The 22460-nt window shown below is 66.8% G+C and overlaps 1 protein-coding gene across 2 annotated transcripts in view; it reads right to left on the bottom strand.

The window, feature by feature from the left end:
• Positions 1–22460, bottom strand: part of ABCA2 (ATP binding cassette subfamily A member 2) — a 38660-nt gene that overhangs the window by 8199 nt on the left and 8001 nt on the right. The window contains exons 2-35 of one of the 2 annotated variants that reach the window (XM_075439546.1): positions 21944–22037; positions 19520–19631; positions 16130–16296; positions 15864–15991; positions 15101–15205; positions 14243–14428; positions 13912–14130; positions 13022–13353; positions 12562–12721; positions 12277–12405; positions 11812–11979; positions 11402–11498; positions 10819–10992; positions 10637–10739; positions 9861–9975; positions 9345–9535; positions 8967–9117; positions 8470–8674; positions 7750–7914; positions 7264–7444; positions 6778–6990; positions 6275–6471; positions 6006–6188; positions 5378–5562; positions 5176–5296; positions 4616–4906; positions 3407–3625; positions 3135–3237; positions 2447–2775; positions 1686–1899; positions 1411–1516; positions 983–1094; positions 486–546; positions 61–235 (exon numbers count right to left, since the gene is read on the bottom strand). In XM_075439546.1, coding sequence (XP_075295661.1) covers positions 61–235; positions 486–546; positions 983–1094; positions 1411–1516; positions 1686–1899; positions 2447–2775; positions 3135–3237; positions 3407–3625; positions 4616–4906; positions 5176–5296; positions 5378–5562; positions 6006–6188; positions 6275–6471; positions 6778–6990; positions 7264–7444; positions 7750–7914; positions 8470–8674; positions 8967–9117; positions 9345–9535; positions 9861–9975; positions 10637–10739; positions 10819–10992; positions 11402–11498; positions 11812–11979; positions 12277–12405; positions 12562–12721; positions 13022–13353; positions 13912–14130; positions 14243–14428; positions 15101–15205; positions 15864–15991; positions 16130–16296; positions 19520–19631; positions 21944–22037 — 5691 coding nt within the window. The remainder of the gene's footprint in view (positions 1–60; positions 236–485; positions 547–982; positions 1095–1410; positions 1517–1685; positions 1900–2446; positions 2776–3134; positions 3238–3406; positions 3626–4615; positions 4907–5175; positions 5297–5377; positions 5563–6005; positions 6189–6274; positions 6472–6777; positions 6991–7263; positions 7445–7749; positions 7915–8469; positions 8675–8966; positions 9118–9344; positions 9536–9860; positions 9976–10636; positions 10740–10818; positions 10993–11401; positions 11499–11811; positions 11980–12276; positions 12406–12561; positions 12722–13021; positions 13354–13911; positions 14131–14242; positions 14429–15100; positions 15206–15863; positions 15992–16129; positions 16297–19519; positions 19632–21943; positions 22038–22460) is intronic. The other variant, XM_075439547.1, reaches the window with a different exon arrangement.

Genomic DNA, 22460 nt, shown 5'->3' with positions numbered 1-22460 from the left:
CTGTCCACCCACCCGCCCGGCCCTGGGGACTCGGCCGGCGGGGCCATGTGCCCTGCTCACCATGTCCCACACGTAGTTGGCCAACCAGTAGATGACGGGGTCGCAGCCGCTCACGAACTGAAGGTGTTTGGCCTTGGTGGCCTTTTCAGCCACCAGGAACACCACGAAGCTGGCTGGCACGAAGGACATGGCCACGATGATGAAGATGGCAATCACCACGTCCGTGCCTTGCAGGCTGCACAGGGAGCAAGAAGAGCAGGGACCTGTCACCCTCAGCTGCCTGGGGAAGAGCCACCCGTCCCGGCGTGGGACAGCAGCTGTGCACAGGCAGGGCACAGCCCAGGGACCCCCACGTCGCCACCACCCGGACCCCCACGCACAGCCTGCAGGGCAGAAGCCTCAGCGTTCCCCTGCAAACCGTGGTGAGGAGCTCCCTCCCTTCCACGCCATGGCCACCCTCCCTCAAACCCACTCCCCGGACCTACAGATAATCCAGGGACAGGCTGGCACTCGTCTTGTTCATTGGGTGGTTGGTGACCGTGATGCCTGCAGGAAGGCCCAAGAAGAAACACAGGAGCGTGAAAGCTGGCCCAGGCCAGAAATCCGGTCCCCAGCCTGCCTGGTCCTGGCCCTGGGCGGGACGACGGGTTTCCTCCCCTCAGCTCAGCAGGAGCTGAGCTGCTTGAAGCAACCAAGCACCTCGAGGCCAAGCCCCCCCTCACCGGCTGGCACAGTGCGTCCTTGGACACGTCGCAAGCCTACGGGTCTTCAGGCAGCTCTTTGGGATGTTCTGCCCCAGCCCAGACCTCAGAGAGATCTGCCCAGCCCAGACCACGTAGCCAAGGCGTGTGACCCCCCTGCCCCAATGGGGCACTGGCCTGCTGGGTCCAAGGTGGGGAAGCTGCACTTTAGAGCCTGGCTGGACCATGCCTTAACGCTGTTCCCAACGTGCTTCTGCCCTCCAACGCCTCCAGGTCCTCACCGTAGGCAGCAGGGTTGCCTTTGCTCTTGGGCAAGTTGGCTCGCAGGATGGCGTTGTTGAGAGCGTTGAGGTAGGTGGGCATGCTGTGGTAGCCCTTGTTGTTGTAGAAGACCTGGAGGAGCAGAGAAGCATGGTGAGAGGTGGCAGGAGAGCTGGGTCCATGGCAGACGTACTGGAGGGGAGTGGAGGGATGGGACGGGGTAGGATGAGATGGGATAGGGTGGGATGTGGTGGATGGGATGGGACGGGACAGCCATAGCTGGCCATGCTGGGCCAGACCCACTGGGGTGGGAGCTGCTGAGTACCCCATGGGCTGAGAGCCCCACCAGACTCCTCGGTGGAGAGCACGGCTGTGGACGAGGGGTCCCTGCCGTGCCTGCCCCCTTCTCCTCCCCGCCCATGCCACGGCTGCCGCTGCGTGCTCCCACCTGGGCGGTTCTCCGGACGGCGATCTTGCGCACCGTGGCAGGAGCCTTGGCCCCGAAGGAAGCCGGGATGGATTTCTGGACGTTGCCGAAGGTGAGTGCCCCGTACCTGTAGGACAAGGCACCGCCATGGAGCCGTGACCGCTGGCCTCCAGAGCGGGGCCGTGCTCGAGCACGCTCCCGCCTCCCAGCAGCACCCCAGGCAGGTGTCCCCACGTCCCCTGTCCCCCACCCCTGCTCCACGGCACAGGGCAGGTGCCCCCAGCCTCCCCTCTTGCCTGTGCAGCCGGAAGCGGTCTGAGGTGTAGAGCAGATACTCCGAGACATTGCGCCCTGTGATGTCTGCCAGGATGTCCCCCGTCACCACCTTCATCTGCGGGGGGTGGCCTCCCACGCCGCTGGGGCAGGAGAAGCCGGTTCCCTGCATGGAGCACGTGCACTTGATGGGCTCATGGATGATGCGGGGCAGGGCCGGGGCCGAGGTCACGGTCTCTGAGGAGCAGAGAGGGCAGCTCACAGCCAGGCTCCTGCCTGCCCCAGCTGCCTGGGACAACGTGGGGGTGGCGGGGGCTTGGCGGAGGGGTCCCGGGTGGGCAGAGAACGAGCTCTGACCCACGGCCAGAGCCCGGTCTGCGAGAGGGCTTTTGTGTCCTGGTGACCAAGAGGGACCAAAAGATGGATGTGGGGAAATACTCTGGGGGACAGAAACGGTTCAGAGAGGGGCCATGAAGCGTGGCTGGAGAAGGCAACGGCTGGGGACGGAGCAGCCGGCCCAGCAAGGGTGACATGAGGCTGGCCACGGGGCTCTCGATGGTGTCACCATCCCGGGGAGCTCCACTGGCACTGCCTGGAGTGGTGCTCCAGGACCAGCACCAGCCCTGAGCCAGAAGCTCAGCCCAGCGATGCTCTGCTGCGGCCAGCCCAAAGTGACGGGCACTCGAGGGGTCCCTGGAGCTGCTCCTGTGGGGCAGATGTCTCACCTCCCCGCTGGAGCTGAACCCCAGCCCGGACAGGCTCAGGCACCAAGCGCAGGCGATACCTTTGACAGTGGAGGAGAAGATTGTGGAGTTCCAGGCATGGAGGAGGTCCTCATCCACCGAGATGGGGTAGTCAGAGGGAGCTGGCGATGGAGGCGGCGGCACAAAGTTGGAGAGCGGCAGGCCCTGGGTGAAGGAGTCGATGCACATGGCGTCGAAGTACTTGGCTGCCAGCATCTTGGACTCGTTGCTGTTGAGGTTGAGGGTCTGCACGGGCTGGTCCAGCGTGTTGTTGAAGGCCGTCTTGAGCACGCAGGTGGCCCCCACGCCGGAGGGCAGGTGGAAGGTGTTCACCAGCTGCTGGGGGCTGGCGTCAGGAGACAGCCTGATGCTGCGGGAGAAGAGCCGGTCAGGAGGAGCAAGGAGCAGGGGACGTGGGTCTCACCACCTGGGCCATCTTCTGCCAGGACCTCCCCAAGGCCTCAGCACCCGTTATGGCCGAGCGGGCACACACAGCCCATGCCCGGAGTGAGTGGAGCTGGCGATCGCAGCCAGCAGCAGGGCTGGCCCCTCTCCTCCCCGCGGAGAATGGAGGCTGCTTTCTGCCAGTGGACATCGCAGCGGCCAGGCTCTGCTCCAAGCCCAAGCCAGCCCCGGTGCCAGCCCCGCTGTGGGCTGCCCTCCCTGCTGCCCCCCACCGGGACAGGGACGGGGACAGGGCACTCGTCACCAGCGAGCGGCAGCTCTCACCGGTACTCACGCCGCTCCTCGTTGGCGTAAGGGATGAAGTTGCCCTTGGGCTGGGTGTAGTTGTGGTACTGTGACGGCGAGAGGATGAGGGGTGGCAGGTCACCTGCGGGGACAAGGACAGGAACTCGCTCACACCCACCGCATCGCAGAGGCCGACTGGACGCGTGCCCGCAATCCTCATCCCCCCCAGCCAGCGTCCCCAGCAGCCACACTGGGCCGGCAGAAAGGGCCCCCGGCAGCCCCCAGCGCGCGGGTGGGTGGCTCGCACGCACCGATCTCGGGCACGGAGAGTGCCACCGTCATGGCCACGCAGACGAAGAAGGCGGGCAGGAGGATCTGCGAGAAGAGGGCCTTGGTGTTGCGCTTGGCGCAGTGGAAGCGCTTGACGATCAGCCCGTGGAACTGGCGCAGCTTCAGCCACGAGCCCTCCAGCTTGAAGCTCCCCTGCCCAGCCAGGTCGTGGTCCTCTGCCTCCACCTCCGCCTCTTGCTCTGCGAGGGGAGAAGGATGTCAGCCCCCGGCATGGCCCTTGGCCCCCGGGGAGCCGAGCCGGGCACCGAGCCGCGCGCAGCCGTCGCAGGGGACAGGGCAGCACCCAGCCCCGGCAGCACTGCGGCGGGAGGCGAAGCAGCTGGCTGGCGCGTTCCTCTCGGCGCCAGATGGGAAATTTAGACGACAGTTTTGATAGAACCACCTAAATCGGCGCTTTTTGGCAGAACCCTTCCGTTCTCCCACCAGCTCTCCCAGCTGGCGAGGGGTCCGCGCAGTCAGCAGCGGGGCTGGGACGCAGGGAGCTCGGCCGCAGCGCTGCCCCGGCTCTGCCACCCGTCACCCAAACCGCAACGCTCCGAGCAGCCCCCCGGCGAGGCAGGGTGCGCGTCCCCGAATTAACCGCGGCAAGAGCTGCTGGGATAACCCGGCGAAGGCTTTGCCAATAAACCCGCAGCCTCAGGGCCCCTGCGCCACAGCCTCCGCCCTCTGGCAAGCCCGGCGCCCGGGCGGGCAGAGCCCCGAGCCCGGGTCGGGGTACGGAGGGCAAAGCCCCCGGCTGGAAGGCGACTCGGTGCCCCGGGGCCGAGCGGAGGGAACCCGACCCGGCGCCCGCGCGGGAAGCACGCACGTTAGTGGGGTGGGTCTGCAGGGCGGCACTCGCGGGGTCCGAGGGAGGCGAAGGGCAGGGCCAGCGCCCACGGCGCCCGCCGGCTCCGTGTCTCAGCACAGGGCTCCCCCGCGCACGTGCGACCAGTTTGGGGGGCAAACAGGCCGAAGCAGCCATTCCCAGCCCTCCCACGCAGGTTCTCCGGGCGCAGCATCGGCAGATGCATGGTCAGACCCCCCGCGGGGTCTCACCCCAGCTGGCGCGGACCCCATCCCCGGCACAGCCACCTGCCCGGGCGCTGCCACTGCCCTGGCCACCCTCCGTGTCCCCGCCGAGCATCTCCCCCGGCCCCTGCCGCTGGCCGGGCACCGGCGGCACGAACCTTGCAGACTGATGTTATCGGGGTCCTGCCGGTTATCGAACAAGGGTGCGTAATCCCCAAAAAACTCGGAATAAGCCCCACCTTCGTTGCCCCGCACGGAGCCCACCGAGGAGGCCGAGCGCAGGGACGCCTGCGACTGCGCCAGCGAGGAGCAGGTCACCAGGTTGCTGAGCTCCACCTCAGGCTTCTCCGGCACGGCTGCTTCGGCCAGGGGCTCCCCGTTGGCCTCGGGCTTCGGGCCCAGCTCGGGGGCGGGTGGCCGCAGGGCATCCTTCTTGGACTCTTTCATGTCTGGAAGGAGAAGGGGGGTTGCCACTGGCCATGCCACCCTTCACCACGGTGTGGCACAGAGCGGGGATGGATCTGCTCTGCAAACCCGAAGCGGAGCAGAAGCCGGCTGCCCTTGGCCGGGACGGGCTCTGCTGGAGACCCCTTCTCCCCTCAGGAAGGGAGATCCCTGTGGCCACGCGCAAGGGGAGAGGAGCCACCAAGCCCACATGAAGCACACGGAGCCCCTTGCCAGCCCCAGCAGCACCGTGTGCCCCCCCCGCTGCCCGTACCCACGTCGCTGTTCTCCAGAGACTGGTCCTCCTCAGACACCTTCAGGAAGACCTCCTCCAGCGTGGTGTCCATCAGCCCGAAGCTGGTGAGGTCCAGCTCCTCCAGGCTCTGCTCCAGGTGCTGTGGAGGCAAAGCGTTGTGTGAGGAGGGCAGGAGGTCCCCGCAGCGCTGCAGCCCTCCACGACCACCCATGGGGGGTACCTGGAAGAGCCTCTCAAAGCAGCCCTTCTTGACGGCCTCACTGGGCAGGATGTAGGAGAGCTCGGTGTTGGTGTCCGAGATGAGGAGGCAGGAGGCCACGTATTTCTTGATAAACTGGGAGACGCGGGGCTCGGAGCAGGGGCTGACGGAGGAGTGGGCCAAGGGGCTGTGCGGCTGGCCTGGCTCTGCGGCAGAGGGGCAGCACCGGTCAGTCACATCTCACCCAGCCTCCCACCAGGACCCACCATGTCCACACTACACCCAGCGCCGTGGGGCTCCTCCAGCCTCCATCCTGGGGTGCTGGAGAGCCTGCTGGCCGCCCTGCCCGGCCCGGGGATGGTGCTCTGCACCGTGGCCCATGCTGGACGTCTCAGTGGGCAGCCCATGGGCCAGACAGAACCAGCACCTGGAGGCAAATGCCACCACGAAGGGTCCAACCCAGGACCCACACAGGAGAAATCAAGGTTGAGTGATGCCACTTCCTACACCCCTGCTCCATCCCCTTCCACCCTCCTATGGAGACTTGGGGTGGGAGCACTCGGGTGTTGACCCCTTGTCCCCTTCCCGGGCTGAAGCAGGGCTGGACCCATCTACTCCCCTAACCACGGGGTCCCATTGCCCCCCAGACCTGTGCCATTCCTGGCGTCCGACTGCTTCTTCACCACCGTCAGCTTGTAGCCATCGCCGTAGGTGCTCTTCAGGAACAGCGGGGAGCCGCAGCACTTGAGCTTGCCGTGGGAGATGATGGCGATGCGGTCACCCAGCAGGTCAGCCTCGTCCATGTGGTGTGTGGAGAGCAGGATGGTCCTCCCTGACAGCGGCACAGAGCCTCAGTGGAAGCAGCTGGGGCTGCCGCAGCCTGAGGAGCAACGCCTGTCTCTGCCCACCGCAGCTCACCTGGCTTGTACTTGAGGATGAGGTCCCAGATGGCCCTGCGCGCGTACGGGTCCACGCCAGCCGTGGGCTCGTCCAAGATCACGGCCCGCGACCCGCCGACAAAGGCGATGGCCACCGACAGCTTCCTCTTCATCCCCCCCGAGAGGGTCTGCACCAGGGAGTGGCGTTTGTTGGAGAGCTCCAGGTCCTCGATCATCCTGGGGACAGGAGAGAAGCACCAGGGATGCCGGGGGGGCCGCACCGGTGGCCGGTCCCTGCGGGGAGCACATGATGGCTCTTCCCCGCACGGTGCCTGTGGCTCTTGGCCGCGGTGACAGCCCAGCTGCAGCCAGGCTACAGAAGGATCTTCTGCCGGCTTCCACAGCCTGATACCCCAAGTTTTGGGGTGGAGGTGCTCCGGGGGACATCTCTGCTCCCAGCCACCCAGCACAGCACAGCCAGCAGGAAGGGGACCCACTCACGCAAAAGGCACGGGGGGGGCAAAAGTAGCTGGGGGTGCCTACTTGTCCATCTCCTTGCGGATCTCCTCCTCCGCCATGCTCTTGAGCTGCGAGTAGAACCAGAGGTGCTCCTCCACCGTCAGCCTGTCGAAGAGCACGTTGTGCTGGGGACACATGCCCAGGTTCTTCCGGATCTCGTCCATCTCCGTCCGAATATCATGGCTGTAGATGGTAGCAGAGCCCGAGGTCGGAGGGAACAAGCCGGTGAGGATGGACCTGGATATATGGAGAAAGGCAACGACGTGAAGGACCTCGTATTCCTCTGTCTGGTTCCAATCCCAACCACCACCTCCAGGGGCATCTGCTGGGCCCCAGGCAGAGCAATGTCCATGCAGGGCCACGCGCCCGCTGCCTGTCCCTCTTTTGTGCCACCCTCCAGGCATGGCACCAGCTGCCACCGGGCCCTGCAAGAACACCGCACAGCACCTTCCCCACCCACCGCAGCTGGCCAGCAGGACACGGCCCACAGCCGCCCCGACGGGCACTCACATGGTGGTGGTTTTGCCCGCGCCGTTGTGCCCCAGGAAGGACACCACCTGGTTCTCGTAGAGGTTGAGGCTCAGCTTGTTCAGCGCCAGCTTCTTGTCCGTCTTGTAGATCTTGGTGAGCTTGTCGATGCAGACGACCAGGGGGAGGTGGGTTGGCTCCTCCTCGATGCCCCGCATCTCCTCTGCCGCAAGAGCGGGATGGTGAGGAGCTGGGGGTGGAGGGAGGCCGGGGCTCCCCGGGGGATGAACCTCCCCGGCTCCATCCCATGGTGGCTGTGCTGGCTCATGGTCCCTTCCCCTCTGCTTCTCACCAGCCTCCCCCCTCCCGCGCCACAGGCAGCAGCTCCCAGACAGGCAGCAGCGCCTGGCCTGGGGTCCCATCCCGACAGGGGCACAGGGGACACACGGGGGTCCCTGGCCACAGCAGGACCCCGCGGCAGAGCCAGGGCCACCCCTGGCCACCCCCTGCCTCCCTGCCTGCCCTCACCCAGCCTCCGGCTCTCCATGGCACAGGCCTGATCCTCCTCCATGATGCTGAGGCGGGTGGTGCGGGACCAGGGCCAGGTCCACTCCCAGGTCTCCACTCGCCCGTTGCCCAGCCAGTAGGACTTCTGCAAGGGGAAGTACCAGGGCCGCGGCAAGCCGAACATGCCTGCAAGCACAGTCCCTGCGGAGTCAGCGCAACCCCGCAGCCGTGTCCGCGCAGCAGCAGCCCAGGGCCAGGGCAGAGCTCGGCACGGGCGCAGCCATGGAGGTTTCCCCAGCTCAGGGACATCACTGCAGGGTGGGGGGTGCAAGCGCCCCGGCCAGCTGGGCTCAAGGCAGCGCTGCTGGGCTGCGCAAGGCAGCAGAGTCCTCTGGGCTGGGTCTGGCTCACGCTTTGGTTCTACCAGGCAAGCAAAGGAAGCAGGGGAGACCCCTCCCCACGTGGGCGATAAGGGGGAATGGTGCTCCAGCCGTAAACACCTTGCGGTGCCACAGCTGGCCAGGGAACCGAGCCACGCGACTGAAGATCTCCAAGGAACCTGCTGGTGTCACCAGTGGGTCAGGGCACGCGGGCAGATGTCCCCAGTAGGACACAGACAGGGGACCCTGAAGGCACGTCGTGCCAAATCCCACCATGCCAGGGCTGAGCACCAGCAGGGTCCCCAGGTAGGAGGCTCCCATAAGATCAGAGGTGCCCTCATGCCCCACCGCCTGCACGTACCTGGGTGCACGGCCTCAATGTACCACGTGAGCACCCCGTACACCACAGCATCCACAATCAGCATCATCATGGACAGCAGGAGGTTGAAGTCGTCACCTTCCACGGGCGACTGGCTGAAGGTGTGCCACTGGATGCCCACACCGGCCACCTCGTACAGCGCAAAGTACTTGGAGCCCAGCCCGAAGGCCGTGGTGGACATGAGGGACTGCGAGAGGCGGAAGGAAGGGGACGTCAGCAGGGATGACAGGCCAGCTCCGGAGGAACAGGTTGGGGTGAATTCCTAGCCGGCGCTGCCCCACCCAGCCCCGCGGAGATGTTCCCTGCCCTGGGAGGCACCAAACCTTCTGGAGATGCCTCCAAAGCCCCATGGGGAGTTGGTTCATACAGGCAAAGGTTTGCCCAGGGCTTTGGGACAGCTTGGTAGCCTACGTACTGACATGGGGTGCCCGGGGCAAACGTGGAGCCAAGCACCTCCCCAGCAGCTGCAGCCAACTCACCGCGATGCACTTCTCGAAGGCCGTGATCTTGTCATGTGCCACCTCCTCCCGGATGGCCACGTACATGTAGGGCACGTAGCTGAGGAAATAGATGATGCCGCCGCAGGCAGAGGCCAGCTTGGCCTTGGAGTAGAGCACCGACACCAGGAAGCTGCAGGGAGGAGAGCATCCCCTTGGATCCTATCCCACCAGCGCCTTCCCCACGCCGTCTGCTTTTGGTGGTGTTGAGGTGACACACTGACCCCTCAAATCAGCTGGCTGGGGGGACCTGTGCCCCTCCACCGGCACTTGCCCACACAGCCCCAGCACCCTCACCCCACGGCGCAAGGACCCCGGCTCTGCCCATGCCCCCTCACCCCACGGAGCGTGGTGGCTCACCAGAACATGATGGTGGCCACTGCGTAGATGGCGAGAAAGAGCCAGATGATGAGGACGTCGCTGTGCATCAGGACCTTGCCGTACTTCAGGATGGCGGTGAGCGCCGTCACCGAGATGGAGAGCTGGACGAAGCCGGTGATGAACCAAGCCACCCAATGCACCGCGTTGTTCAAGCCCATCATCTTCATCACCTGCGAGGCCAGCGCTGCTCAGCGGGGCTGTCCCCTACCCTGCGCATCCCTCCGGCTGGGAGGGCAACAGGCCCCGGGCCCCCGGGGGCTGCGGGGAGGCCACAGCACCCCGTGCCAAGCTGCCAACGGGCTCAGGTCCTGCCGGTGCCAAGTAGATCTCATGCCAGGGACACTCAGCAGGACCAGCTCAGCCCAGGGATGGGGGATCTGCGCCTGCCCCAGCTCACGCGCCTGAAGGCATGGGGAAGGTGCCCACAGACACAGCGCGGGCTCAAGAGCTCAGAGATGCCAGCTCCTCCCCAGGGATCTCTCCCACCATCCCCACCTCCTTCAGGCGATGCTCCTTCTCCGTCACAATGTGCTGGATCATCATGGCCACCGAGTAGACCCAGGAGATCACCATGCAGAGGGGCATCATGTGCTCGATGACGAAGAGGAAGCTGGTGGGGTAGTGGAAGAGAGGGGAGAGCTGGATGGTGGCACCACCGCAGAGACCGGGGCAGACCCTGGGGCACAGGGCAGGGAGGGGCTCTCCCACCGCCTGGGGACAACCAGCCCCAAAGTCCAGCAGCCCCTTAGTGCCCTGCAAGAGCTTCTCCAACAAGCCCGTAGGACAATCTGGTGGTCCTGGCTGCCGGGTCCCAGCAGGCAGGCGGGCAGCAGCCGTGGGCTCAGCCCAGCACCCTGCCTACCCTGGTGGGGACAGGGCCGTGCCCATCCCCCTGCCCAGGAGGGCTGGTGGCCATGGGACCTCTCCAGGGGCCTCCTCCAGACCTCTGTGTTCAATGACCCCCGACAGACTCACGTGCCACCCATTGGCCACTCTCTTCTTGCTCTCCCCAAGACGTTCAGCCTCCAAGACATCCTGCAGCCACGAGTTCCTCACCCCAGCTATGAACAGGGCACAAAACCCTACCCCTGCTTGCCTAGCCTGGTGGTCCAAGGAACTGGGCTTAACTGGTTGCTCACTGCTCCCGATGTCACCAATTGCCCTCAGGTCCCCAAACTCCCCCCCTCTTCCCAGCTGAAGCATCCCAGCCTGCGCAGGGGAGGAGGAAAGGTCCTGCCCCTGCCCACCCTGCCCACCCGGCTGTTACTCACTCGTCTCGGGTGTAACACGGGTACGGGAACATCTGCACATAGTTGCCGGGCTCCACCACGTCATGCCCAACGAACGTGTTGATGAGGGCGCGCTCCATCATGTCTGGGGAGGAGGAGAGGCCACGCTGAGCGGGCAGAGGGGCCGCGGAGGTGGGCAGCTGCGGCAGGGAGCTGGCACTCACCCTGGATCCAGACGAAGCCGTAGAGGAAGTAGAAGCGGCCACCGGTGTTGGGGCCGGGCCGCCAGTACGCCCGCCGGATCTCGTTGGTCTTCTCCGTGAAGCTGGAGTTCTGCCGGATCTTGTACATGACGTGGGGCGGCAGCGAGCCGTCCCTGTTGGTCTGGAAGATGACGCCTGCGGGCAGCGGGAGAGGCAGGGAGCCCGCTGGCACCACGGGAGACGGCCACGCCGGCCGGCCCGCAGCGACGGGCAGGGACGCAGAGGGGGTCAGCGTGTCTCAGCCAAGGGCACCACAGGGGCTGCCACGGATGGGCAGGGCGGGCACGGCCCTGGCACGGGGTGCGAGGGCACGCGGGCAGCAGGCGGCCGTGGTGGGACCACCAGGACAGTGGCAAGGCGCTGTGCCTGGCCGGGCTCGGCCGGGGCAGAGGACGGGTACTGCGAGATGCCCGGTCCGCTCACCCCCCCAACACCTGCACCAAGGGAGCCACATCCCGCAGCCAGTGTCCCAAGCCTGGGGCACAGCTGGAGAGGGACACGGCTTCAGGGATCCCTGCGACGGGGCTGGTTCTCGGGGACATACTGGCAAAGACCGTGACGTTGTCCTGGTAAGCCTGGTTGAGCGTGTAGTTGACGATGCTCTCCTCATCTGGGAAGCCTTTGAAGATGTCCACGCTGACCTGACGGGAGGGGAAGGCCGGTGAGACCCCACTGCCCCGAGAGGTCCAGCCACACGAACCCTGCAGACGGTGCAGCCTGTGCCACCCACAGCCACTCCACGAGCCCCAAACCCAATGCTGGATGGGCACCTCCACCACTGACACCCACCCCAAAGCTCCTGACGCTGCAGAAGGCTCTACCTCCTCCACGGCTCCCCTTCCACGACCTTGAGGAGGTCTGAGCAGCCCTGACTCCCCCCGGCCCTGCAGAGCCCGGCCGTGGGCAGTGGGTGCTGCTCCAGCACCCTGTTCCCATGGGTGGGCACGGCCTCACCTTGGCCATGAAGTGGACCCAGCCGCAGGCGGCGTTGTCGATGGTGTCCAGCTGCTGGAGCAGGACGCTGGCGTTGGGCAGGGAGAAGTTGCCATTGAGGAAGTTGTGGAGAACATCGCTGTCGGAGACATTGAGGATCTCCGGGTGCTTGTGGAGATCGGCAGTGAACTGAGACAGGGAGGGAGACACAGGTGGGAGAAGTTGGGTGCGCCCTGGCTCTCAGCCCCCTGCCCTCCCCATGGACACGGACAGGACCCAGCGCTGCTCCCGGGGATGGGGGTGGGGACAGGGGGGACACAGTCTCGCCCTGCGCAGGGACGCAGCCAGGTCCTAAGCCAGGTCCTCGCAAGAGCAGAGTGGGCACCCAGGACCACCTGAAGGCTTCACACGAAGAAGCGACGAGGTGCCTGGGGGCAGGACAGCCCCCTCCCACCCCCAGGCTGGGTCCCCCTCGCCCTGTCCTACCTGCTGGAGCCAGCGGATGCGTCTCTGCAGCCTGCCCTCCTCCAGGTAGGCACGGATCTCAGGGGAGATGTTCAGCCACGCCTTGGCATAGTGGGTGACGTTGCCCACAAAGGCAAAGGTCTCATTGGCCTGGGGGAGGGGGAAGGTCACTCCAGGACAGCTAGCAGCCATGGAGGCATCTGCCCACCTCCCCGCCGGCATCACAGCCCGGCTGGGCGAGGAGGTCCCTGCGGAGCGGGGCCGGTGGGAGCGGCAGGGCAGGGGTCCCAACCTCTGCGCCCTCACCTTCAAGATGACCTTGTCCACCTCGGTGCCCACGGGCGCGTAGAGGATCTTGGGGTTGCTGGTCATCAGGTGCACGAGGAGGCCCAGGTTGCGCTGCTCCTTGCTGGTGAAGCCCAGCGAGCTCATGTTGCCCTGCTTCAGCGCCTCGGGCTCGATGGTGCTGCGAAGGCGGCTCAGGCTGCCACCGCCGCTCCCGCCCCGGCGACCCCGGCTGCGGGCAGTGCCCACCCCACCCCGAGAGGGGGTTTCGCACCCACTCCCACGCCGGCGCGGTGCTGCCCAGCACAGGAGCTTCCCCCGGCCGCAGCACGAGGATGCGGCGCAGCACCCATCGCCTGGGTGCCCATCGCGGCAGGACCGGGGCCCCCGGCAGAGGCAGAGGCAGGGTGGGCTCTCCCACACCCCCGTCCTGACCATGGAGCACCCGGACCCGACCCCTCCAGCCCCCGGGGGCTCCTACCGGTTGTTGCCACAGAGGATGGGCTGCAGCCCGGCCCAGAGCTGGACGAACGCCGAGAACTGCCCCTGGGGGTTGTCACCGCCGGCCGGGGCCCCCCCGGCGCCCTCCTCCCCCGCCGTGGCGTTGCCGGCCGTGGCGTTGGCGCCGGCCCAGCCGGTGCTGTTGGCAGTAGGTGGTGGGGCCTTGCTGGCACAGGCTCCCTTGGGCAGCAGCTTGGCCAGCGCCGAGAGGATGTCCACGTCGCGGAGAACCTTCTCCACCTCCAGCAGGTCCTCCAGGAGGGCGCGGAGGCGGTGCTGGGCGGCCGTGCTGTTCACCTCGTCCAGCTTCAGCTGTGAGGGCAAGCGGGGCACCCGTGGCTGGGGGGACAGGGTCCCGCGCGCCAGCGAGGGGCACCGAGGGGCACCCCAAGCAGCGGCGTGTCCGCTTTCGTGGTTAAAGGGTTGGGGCTGTGCCCAGCTGGGCCCCCGGCTCCCTGCCGCGCACCCCTGGATATGGGCAGCGGGAGCGCTGGCAGACGCTGGCGGGGTCTCGCTGGGGGACGCGCCGTGTCCCTCAGGCAGGACGGGCGGTCCTCCGTCACCGCGAGGGACACATCACGCCCGAGCGGGACGGGGAGGGGGACCTCGGAGCCAGCCTCGAGGAGCTGTGCCACCGGGACTGCCGCTCCCGGGGAGAGCAGCCTGCGGGGACACCCAGCCCCACCCGGCGGGGCAGCACCGGGAGGGGGAATCACCCAGGGTCCCTCCGCAGAGCTGGGTGGGGGGTGCCTGTGCGGGGCCGGCCCACGTAGCAGAGCCGTCCCTCACACACACACACATCCCCCGGGGCGTAGGGAATCCCTGCCCAGGACGTGGCCCCCCCCCGCCATCCCGTGGCCCCACGCTCACCCTGCTGACGATCCTGGGGGTGTCCAGCTGGTCCCGCAGCTCGGCCGCCAGCTGGGCGAAGCGCTCGCGCCGCGCGGCACGGCTGCCGTTGCAGACCAGCGCCCGGTACGCCTGCAGCAGCGCCCGCTGCCCGGGGGCCACGCGCAGGAGCCGGCGCAGCCCCCCGGCGCTCTGCTCGCACGTCAGCTGCTCCAGCACCGGCCCGGTGAAGAGGACACCCTACGGGGCAGGCAGCCATCGGGGTGCAGCCCTGGGTGCAGCGGCACGGCGGCAGTGCCCGCCCCGGCAGAGCGCTGCCCGCGCACCCCGCTTCGCCCCGCGAGGTGCTCACCTCCATCTCGGAGACGAAGGCCTGGGGGCTGTCGGAGGCGACGGGCGCCGGGGCGGCGCTGGTGAGGCCCAGGGCGCGGGAGAGCAGGCGGAGCAGCGCCGGGCGGCGCGGGGCTGCGGCGGGGTCCCGCAGCGCCCTGTGCACCAGCCCTTCCCGCAGGCTCCTCCAGCCGCCGGGGAGGCTCCTCTGCGCGGGGAGCAACGGGGGCGGCCGTGGGGCGGGGGTCCCTGGGGTCCCCCGCCATCGCCCCTGGGGTCCCCCGCCATCTGTCCCTGGGGTCCCCCTCTGTCTGCCCCTGGGGTCCCCCTCCATCTGCCCCTGGGGTCCCCCTCTGTCTGCCCCTGGGGTCCCCCTCTGTCTGCCCCTGGGGTCCCCTGCCATCTGCCCCTGGGGTTCCCCACCATCTGTCCCTGGGGTCCCCCACCATCTGTCCCCGGGGTCCCCTGCCATCTCTCCCTAGGGTCCCCTGCCATCTGTCCCCGGGGTCCCCCGCCATCTATCCCCAAGCACACAGGAACAGCCCCACAGCACCCCCACCCACAGTCTCCAGGGGAGCCGAAGAAAAGGGGACGTGCAGATGGGGAGAGCATGGGTCCCCCGCACCCCAGCCACCGGTAATGGGTGCAATGGGCCATGGTGGCACGGGCACTGGTGTGCCTCGGAGCACCGGGGGAACCGGCGGCAGCACCGGGATGGGACCCAGCCACCCCTGCCCCTGCTCGGGCCACCTCAGCGTCCCATCGCATCCCCTCTGCTGGGACGGGCACCCCCAGATCCCCCATGGTAGGACACAGAGGGGACGCGGAGGGGCCGCAGAGGACGAGCTCTGCCCCACCCCGTGCCCCGCACGCTCCTCACCTCCAGCTGCGACATCTGCTCCCCGGGGCCAAACCCGTCCCACAGGTCCCGCTCACGGGTCTCATCGGGTACCAGGGGGAAGGACCCGAAGAACAGGCGGTACACCTGCACCAGGGACGGGAGCGGGCTGCCGAGCGCGCCGGGAGCGGGGCACCCGTTCGCTCAGCAACGCCCCGGCGCGGGGTGGATGGGGTGGCAGGGCAGGACGGGTCCCAGCTGGGTGCTGGCTCCCACCCCATGGGTCTGGTGGTCAGGGCTCAGCCTGGGTCAGGACATGCCCGTTCGTCGGGGCAAAGCGGAAACACTGCAAAGCCCGGGGCTGCAGCACTGCGTCGTCACCCACCTTCTATGGGTCATCACCCATCTCCCACGGGCCATCACCCACCCCCCGTGGGCCATCACCCGCCCCCGGTGGGCCATCACCCACCTCCTGTGGGCCACCACCCACCCCCCGTGGGCCATCACCCACCTCTCCTGGGCCATCACCCACCTCCCCTGGGCCATCACCCACCCCCTGCGGGTCATCACCCACCTCCCACGGGTCACCACCCACCTCCTGTGGGCCATCACCCACCTCCTGTGGGTTACCACCCACCTCCCCTGGGCCATCACCCACCCCCTGTGGGCCATCACCCACCTCCTGTGGGTCACCACCCACCTCCCGTGGGTCACCACCCACCCCCAGTGGGCCATCACCCACCTCCTGTGGGCCATCACCCACCCCCTGTGGGTCACCACCCACCTCCTGCGAGCCGTCACCCACCTCGCGCAGGTCAACGCTGGAGCCCAGGAGCAGCTCGGCGGTGCTGTTGGGCAGGGACAGGTTCTGCGTCAGGAAGCGGTGCAGCTCGCCCCGGTCCTTGGCCGCCCACGCCAGCGTGAAGCCAGACCCTGGCAGGGAGCAAGGCAGGGGGGTCAGAGGAGCCGGCCAGCGGTGGGGACGCGGCACGGCCCCAGCCGGGGACACGTCGCAGGGCACCGCCGTCCCTGCCGGCACGGGCAGCGGGGGACAGGCAGGATGCAGCCCACCTGCTCGGCCGCTGAAGGGGGTCTCCACGGAGCCGGGCTCGCTGCTGCTGAGTGCCTCCAGGCGCCGGCGCAGGGACACCAGCTCCTCCTCCAGCCCCGGGTGCCGCGGGTCGAAGAGGCTGCTCTGCTCCACCGCCTCGCTGAGGTGCTCCAGGAGCTGCGTCACCCTGCAAGAGCCCAGCACGCCGCGGCGTCAGGGACGGGACGGAGGGACGAGGACGAGCCCCTCGGGTGCGCGGGGCGGCAGCGCTGTCGGCCACGGGGCACCGCAGCCCCCGGCGCTGCCCTCGCCTGTGCACTGAACGCGCTGTGCCAGGGGAGCCCCAGAGCCCCGGGGTGTCCCCGGGGCCACCTCTGCCCCCCACCCAGCACGGCACACCCAGGCTAAGACTAAGACGTCTCAGGGGTGAGATCAACAGCCCAGCTCAAGTGCGTCTACACCAACGCACGCAGCACAGGCAATGAACAGGAGGAGCTGGCAGCCACTGCACAGCAGGACGGCTGCGACTTGGTCGCCATCACAGAAACGTGGTGGGACAGCTCGCGTGACTGGCAGGCTGTCATGGATGGCTACAGACTCGGTAGGAAAGACAGGCCAACAAGGAGAGGTGGGGGAGTTGCTCTGTAGGTGAGGGAGCAACTGGAACGCATTGAGCTTGGCCTGGGGGCAGACGAAGAAGGAGTTAAGAGCTTATGGGTTAGAATTAAGGGACAGGCTCATACGGGTGACATTATGGTGTACTACAGGCCACCTGACCAGGAGGAGGAGGTTGATGAGGCCTTCTACAGGCAGCCGCAAGCAGCCTCACAGTCACAGGGCCTGGTTCTCATGGGGGACTTCAACCACCCTGACATCAGCTGGGAAGACCACATAGTGAGGCAGGCGCAATCCAGGAGGTTCCTACAGAGCATCGATGATAACTTTCTGATGCAAGTGGTGGAGGAACCAACAAGGAAAGGCGCGCTGCTGGACCTCGTGTTAACAAACAAGGAGGGACTGGTGGAGGATGTGAAGGTCGGAGGTAGACTCGGCTGCAGTGACCATGAAATGGTGGAGTTCAGGACCCTGCGTGGAGGAAGCAGGGCGATAAGTAGCATCAAAACCTTGGACCTCAGGAGAGCTAACTCGGTCTGTTCAAGGAGCTACTGGGAGGAATCCCGTGGGCCAGGGGTCTCGAAGGCAGGGGGGTCCAAGAGTGCTGATCGCTCTTTAAACATCACTTCCTCCATGCTCAGGAGCGGTGCATCCCCCTGAGAAAGAAATCGAGCAAAGGAGGCAGGAGACCTGCGTGGTTAAACAAGGAGCTTCTAGCGGAGCTCAGGTGGAAGAGAAAGGTCCATGGAATGTGGAAAGAGGGGGCAGGCCACTTGTACAGGAATGTGGTCAGAGCGTGCAGGGATGCGACGAGGAAGGCGAAGGCCCACCTGGAATTGAAGCTGGCAAGGGATGTCAAAACCAACAAGAAGGGCTTCTTCAACTACATCAGCAGCAAAAGGAAGGCTAGGGACAACGTGGGGCCGCTGCTGAATGAGGCGGGTGTCCTGGTGACGGGGGATGCGGAGAAGGCAGAGCTACTGAATGCCTTCTTTGCTTCAGTCTTCAGTGCTAAGACTGGCCCTCAGGAATCCCAGGCCCTGGAGGTAAGAGAAGAAGCCTACAAAGAGGATGACTTTCCCTTGGTCGAGGAGGACTGTGTGAGGGATCACTTAAGCGATCTGGACGCCCACAAATCCATGGGCCCCGACGGAATGCACCCACGAGTGCTGAGGGAGCTGGCGGATGTCATTGCTGAGCCAATCTCCATCATCTTTGAAAGGTACTGGAGGACAGGAGAGGTGCCCGAGGACTGGAGAAAGGCCAATGTCACTCCAATCTTCACAAAGGGCAAGAAGAAGGACCCGGGAACTACAGGCTGGTCAGCCTCACCTCCATCCCGGGAAAGGTGATGGAGCAGCTCATCCTGGAGGTCATCATCAAGCAAGTGGAGGAAAAGAAGGTTATCAGGAGTAGTCAACATGGATTCACCAAGGGGAATTCATCCTTGACCAATCTGATAGCTTTCTACGATAGCATGACCGGCTGGGTAGACGAGGGGAGAGCCGTGGATGTTGTCTACCTCGACTTCAGCAATGCTTTCGACACAGTCTCCCATGATATCCTCCTAGGGAAGCTCAGGAAGTGTGGGCTGGATGAGTGGTCAGTGAGGTGGATTGAGAACTGGCCGAATGGCAGAGCTCAGAGAGTTGTCATCAGCGGCGCTGAGCCTAGTTGGAGGCCGGTAACTGGTGGTGTCCCTCAGGGGTCAGTACTGGGCCCAGCCTTGTTTAACTTCATCAACGACCTGGATGAAGAGTTAGAATGTACCCTCAGCAAGTTTGCTGACGACACCAAACTGGGAGGTGTGGTGGATACACCAGCAGGCTGTGCTGCCATTCAGCGTGACCTGGATAGGCTGGAGAGCTGGGCAGAGAGGAACCTGATGAGGTTCAACAAGGGCAAGGGCAGGGTCCTGCACCTGGGGAGGAACAACCACGGCACCAGTACAGGCTGGGGCGGACCTGCTGGAGAGCAGCTCTGCGGAGAGGGACTGGGAGTGCTGGGGGACTACAGGGTGACCATGAGCCAGCAGCGTGCCCTGGCTGCCAAGAAGGCCAATGGCATCCTGGGGTGCATGAGGAGGAGCGTGGGTAGCAGGGCGAGGGAGGGTCTCCTCCCCCTCTGCTCTGCCCTGGTGAGGCCCCATCTGCAGTGCTGTGTCCAGTGCTGGGCTCCCCAGGTCAAGAAAGATGAGGAGCTACTGGAGAGAGTCCAGCGCAGGGCTACGAGGATGAGGAGGGGACTGGAGCATCTCTGCTACGAGGAGAGGCTGAGGGAGCTGGGCTTGTTCAGCCTGGAGAAGAGAAGGCTGAGAGGGGACCTTAGAAATGCCTCTAAATATCTGCAGGGTCGGGGTCAGGAGGATGGGGCCAGACTCTTTCCAGTGGTGCCCAGCGACAGGACAAGGGGCAACGGGCACAAACTGAAGCAGAGGAACCTCCAGCTGAACCCGAGGAAGAACTTCTTCCCTCTGAGGGTGACGGAGCCCTGGCCCAGGCTGCCCAGGGAGGCTGTGGAGTCTCCTTCTCTGGAGATATTCCAGCCCCGCCTGGCCGCGGTGCTGTGCAGCCTGCTCTGGGTGACCCTGCTTGGGCAGGGGGTTGGGTGGGGGATCCCCAGAGGGCCCTGCCAACCCCGAACACTCTGGGATCCTGTGATTCTGTGCCCCGCACCCCGGGGATGTGGTGCCCAGTACCCAAGCGCTCTGGGAGAGCAGGGCACAGGCCGTGTCGCCACGGGGCAGTGCCAGCGTGGGCAGCAGTGGCCGCGCGCGGGGCGAGGGTGCGACTCACGTGGAGTTGGAGTACTGCAGGAAGCCAAACTCGTCGCGCTGGCCGTCGGGGCAGAGGGACTGCATGACGGGCAGGATCCCGGCCGAGGTCAGCGGGGCCGCCGTGTAGAAAGCTGGACGCGGCAAGAGACGCAGAGGAGGCCGGGGAAGGCGCGGGGGGCAGGGGGGAGAGGCGGGGGGAGGCGGGGGGCCACCGCAGAGACAGAGACTCAGTCCGGAGGAGCGTGCTGGGCCCCGCGAGCCCCGCGGGAGGTTGGCGGCCGAGGTCGGGAGGCTGCAGCTTTGCGACCGCGGCCGTCCCCGAACCCTCGGGACAGTCCCTGCCACCCTGGCTCCTGCCCTCTTGCCCCTGCCTCTTCCCCCAAGGCTGACGGGTCCCTCCTGCCCCAGGATGATGCCCGCTGCTGCCGCTTGCCCCCATGACAGCCGCCAACCTCCCCCGGGCTCTCGGCCCCTCTTGTTAGTAACCTCACTTGAGGCACCGCCGGATCTCCAGAGGAAGAGGAGGAAGAATACAACAGGAAAAGTAGAGTTGTCACCCACAGCCCCCCAAGCCCCCGGCCTCCCCCCTGCCCGGCTGCCCGATGTGCGGCTGCTGGAGATGGGTGGAAATGGAGACACATGGGGGGGGGGAGATGGAAGACAGGAGGAGCAGCACGGGGACGGCAAACCTTCCCCCCTTCCGCCGGCACCGAGCCATCGTCCCTGTCACAGTCTGTCCGCGTCCTTCCCCAAGGCAGGGCAAGTCCAGCAGGGCTGGCCCGAAGGGGACGAGCGGCTGTCACCGGGCAGTGCCGGGCACGGACCCTGCTCTGCCACCGCTGCCAGTAGCCCCGTGGTTAGAGGCGGGTCAGTGCGGTTAGCACGGCTGCCATGGGCAGCAGCTGGTGAAGATGGGCTTCTGGCAGGGACGAGGGACAAGGGACAGCCCCGGGCAGGCAGGGCCGGGTGTAGCATGGGACAGGCCAGCAGCCTGCTGGGCTGGCAGGACGAATGGTGGTGGCAATGCCACGTTCTGGTGACAGCCAGTGCATGGGTGGTGTCTTGCAGGCCTCCAGGCTCCTAGGAGTGCCATGTCCCAGCTTGTCCCAGCTGCAAGGGACAAGGACAGGGACCTGGCGGTGGTGCAGGGGTGGAAGCCAACTCCAGCCCCTTGGGGACCGGCCTGCGAGTGGCACGAGCAAGACTGGGTGACCGCAGGCCACCATATGGGTGCCAGCACCCAGCAGGGTCTGCCCCAGGAGGGAGGTGAGAAAAAGGAGGAGGACAAGGCCCGCGGTGCGGAGCAGGAACCTGGCGTGGGAAGCCCTCTGCAGCCCGAGGGGCTGGGGACATCACCACCAGCACCGCCAGCCCCGTGGGGCCACCGCCACGGGCAGCCCCCGGGGAGGAGCGGGCAGGGCCGGGCTGTGCTGCCCGAGCTCATCTTCACCAGCCGCGGAGGAAGGCAACGGAGTTACGGAGGTGGGGATTAGGCCAGAGTGAGTTGATCCAAACTGGGCTCTTTCTCCCCAGAATACGCAGCCGGCCCAGGCGGGGGAAGGGGGGGAGGCGCCCACCCGTCCCATCAACTTACAGACTGGCGCATGCAGTAGAGGCATGGAGGGCAGGCGGGCAGGGGAGATGGTGGGAAAGAAAAAGAAAACGTGAGCAAAAAACAAAGAAAAACCAAACCAAAAAAACCCACAGAACGGAGCGCACGCCGGCGCTGGGGCAGGAACCAGGGCAGCGCCCGCCGCCGCCCGCAGCCGGACCCGCGCTCGCAGCCGGGCTCTCCCTCGCCGGCACGCGCTGAAACACAGGCTCGCACCAGCGTCACGCCACGTCGCCATCGGCTCCCGGCATCCCCCCCGGCCCCGCCGTGCCACCCACGGTAGGGCACCCACCGGGGCAGCCATCCCACCGGGCGTCCAGCTGCCACACGGAGCCCCGGCCAGCCGGCAGCTTCGCTCCGCCGCCTGCTCCCAGGGGCACAGCCCGCAGGCGCCGGCACCCGCAGCCCCGGCTGCGCGTCTCCAGGAGCCCCCAGCTCCGGTCCCGTCCTTCTGCCACCCTGCCAGGGCCCCGCAGCCCCCGGAGCCAGGCGCAGGGCTCCACGCGGTGCACGCGTCCCCCTGGCACCGCAGAGAGCTGGGGGGCCCTTCCCAGCACCACCCCCCCTGCACCTGGGGGGACCACGGCCGTCCCAGCACCATCCAGCCCCAGCTCCCCTTTCCTCCCACAAAGCGTCCCTGCCATGGCGCTGCCACCCCCAGGGGAGACGCCCCCGTCCCTGCCCCGCCAGCAGCCCCTGCCCAGCACCGTGTCCCCAAGCCCCACTGGGGCCCCCCACCCCGCGCTGTCCCCGGGGGGCTGGAGCAGCTCCCCAGAGCTCCGGGGTGGCCCCAAGAGTGGGTGCTCCAGGCACCGCCCCGCTGGCACTCACCTTCCTTCACAGGGATGGTCGGCTTCTTCTGCCGCAGCCCCAGGAGGATGAAGAAGAGCACCAGGGGGATGAAGATCTCGAAGGCCAGCACCCACTGGGGACGACACAGAGCAGAGGGATCGTGACGACTGGGGACAGGGTCCAGCTATGCAGGAGTGTGGGCAGGACGGGGGGCCCCAGGGCCGCGTCTTGCAGGCGGCTGGTGGCACCGTCACAGTCCAGCCAGAGGCACGCGGGTCCCTGGGCACCCGGGGTCTCCCACCTGCACCCTGCCTGCACCCTGCCTGCTCCACCCAGCCCAGGGCACCACGGGACAGGAGAGGGGACGCAGAGGGGACGGACGAAGCCCTGTTCCAGCACAGCAAGCGGGGTGCTGGGACTCGAGCCCAGCCCCGACGGGGCTGCCCCGGGGGAGGTGACCCCAAGCCCCCAGAGAAGCACCGCAGGTCCCCACCCTGGCAGTGCCCTCACAGCCGGCGGTTGCCCAGCGTGGTGTCCCCCTGCCACCCGTGCCACC

The sequence above is a fragment of the Opisthocomus hoazin genome, chromosome 19 (assembly GCF_030867145.1).
Source record: "Opisthocomus hoazin isolate bOpiHoa1 chromosome 19, bOpiHoa1.hap1, whole genome shotgun sequence".
Classification (NCBI taxonomy): Eukaryota; Metazoa; Chordata; class Aves; order Opisthocomiformes; family Opisthocomidae; genus Opisthocomus; species Opisthocomus hoazin.
Note: the sequence above shows the minus strand (reverse complement) of the source record. Positions and strands in the feature narration are given on the sequence as shown.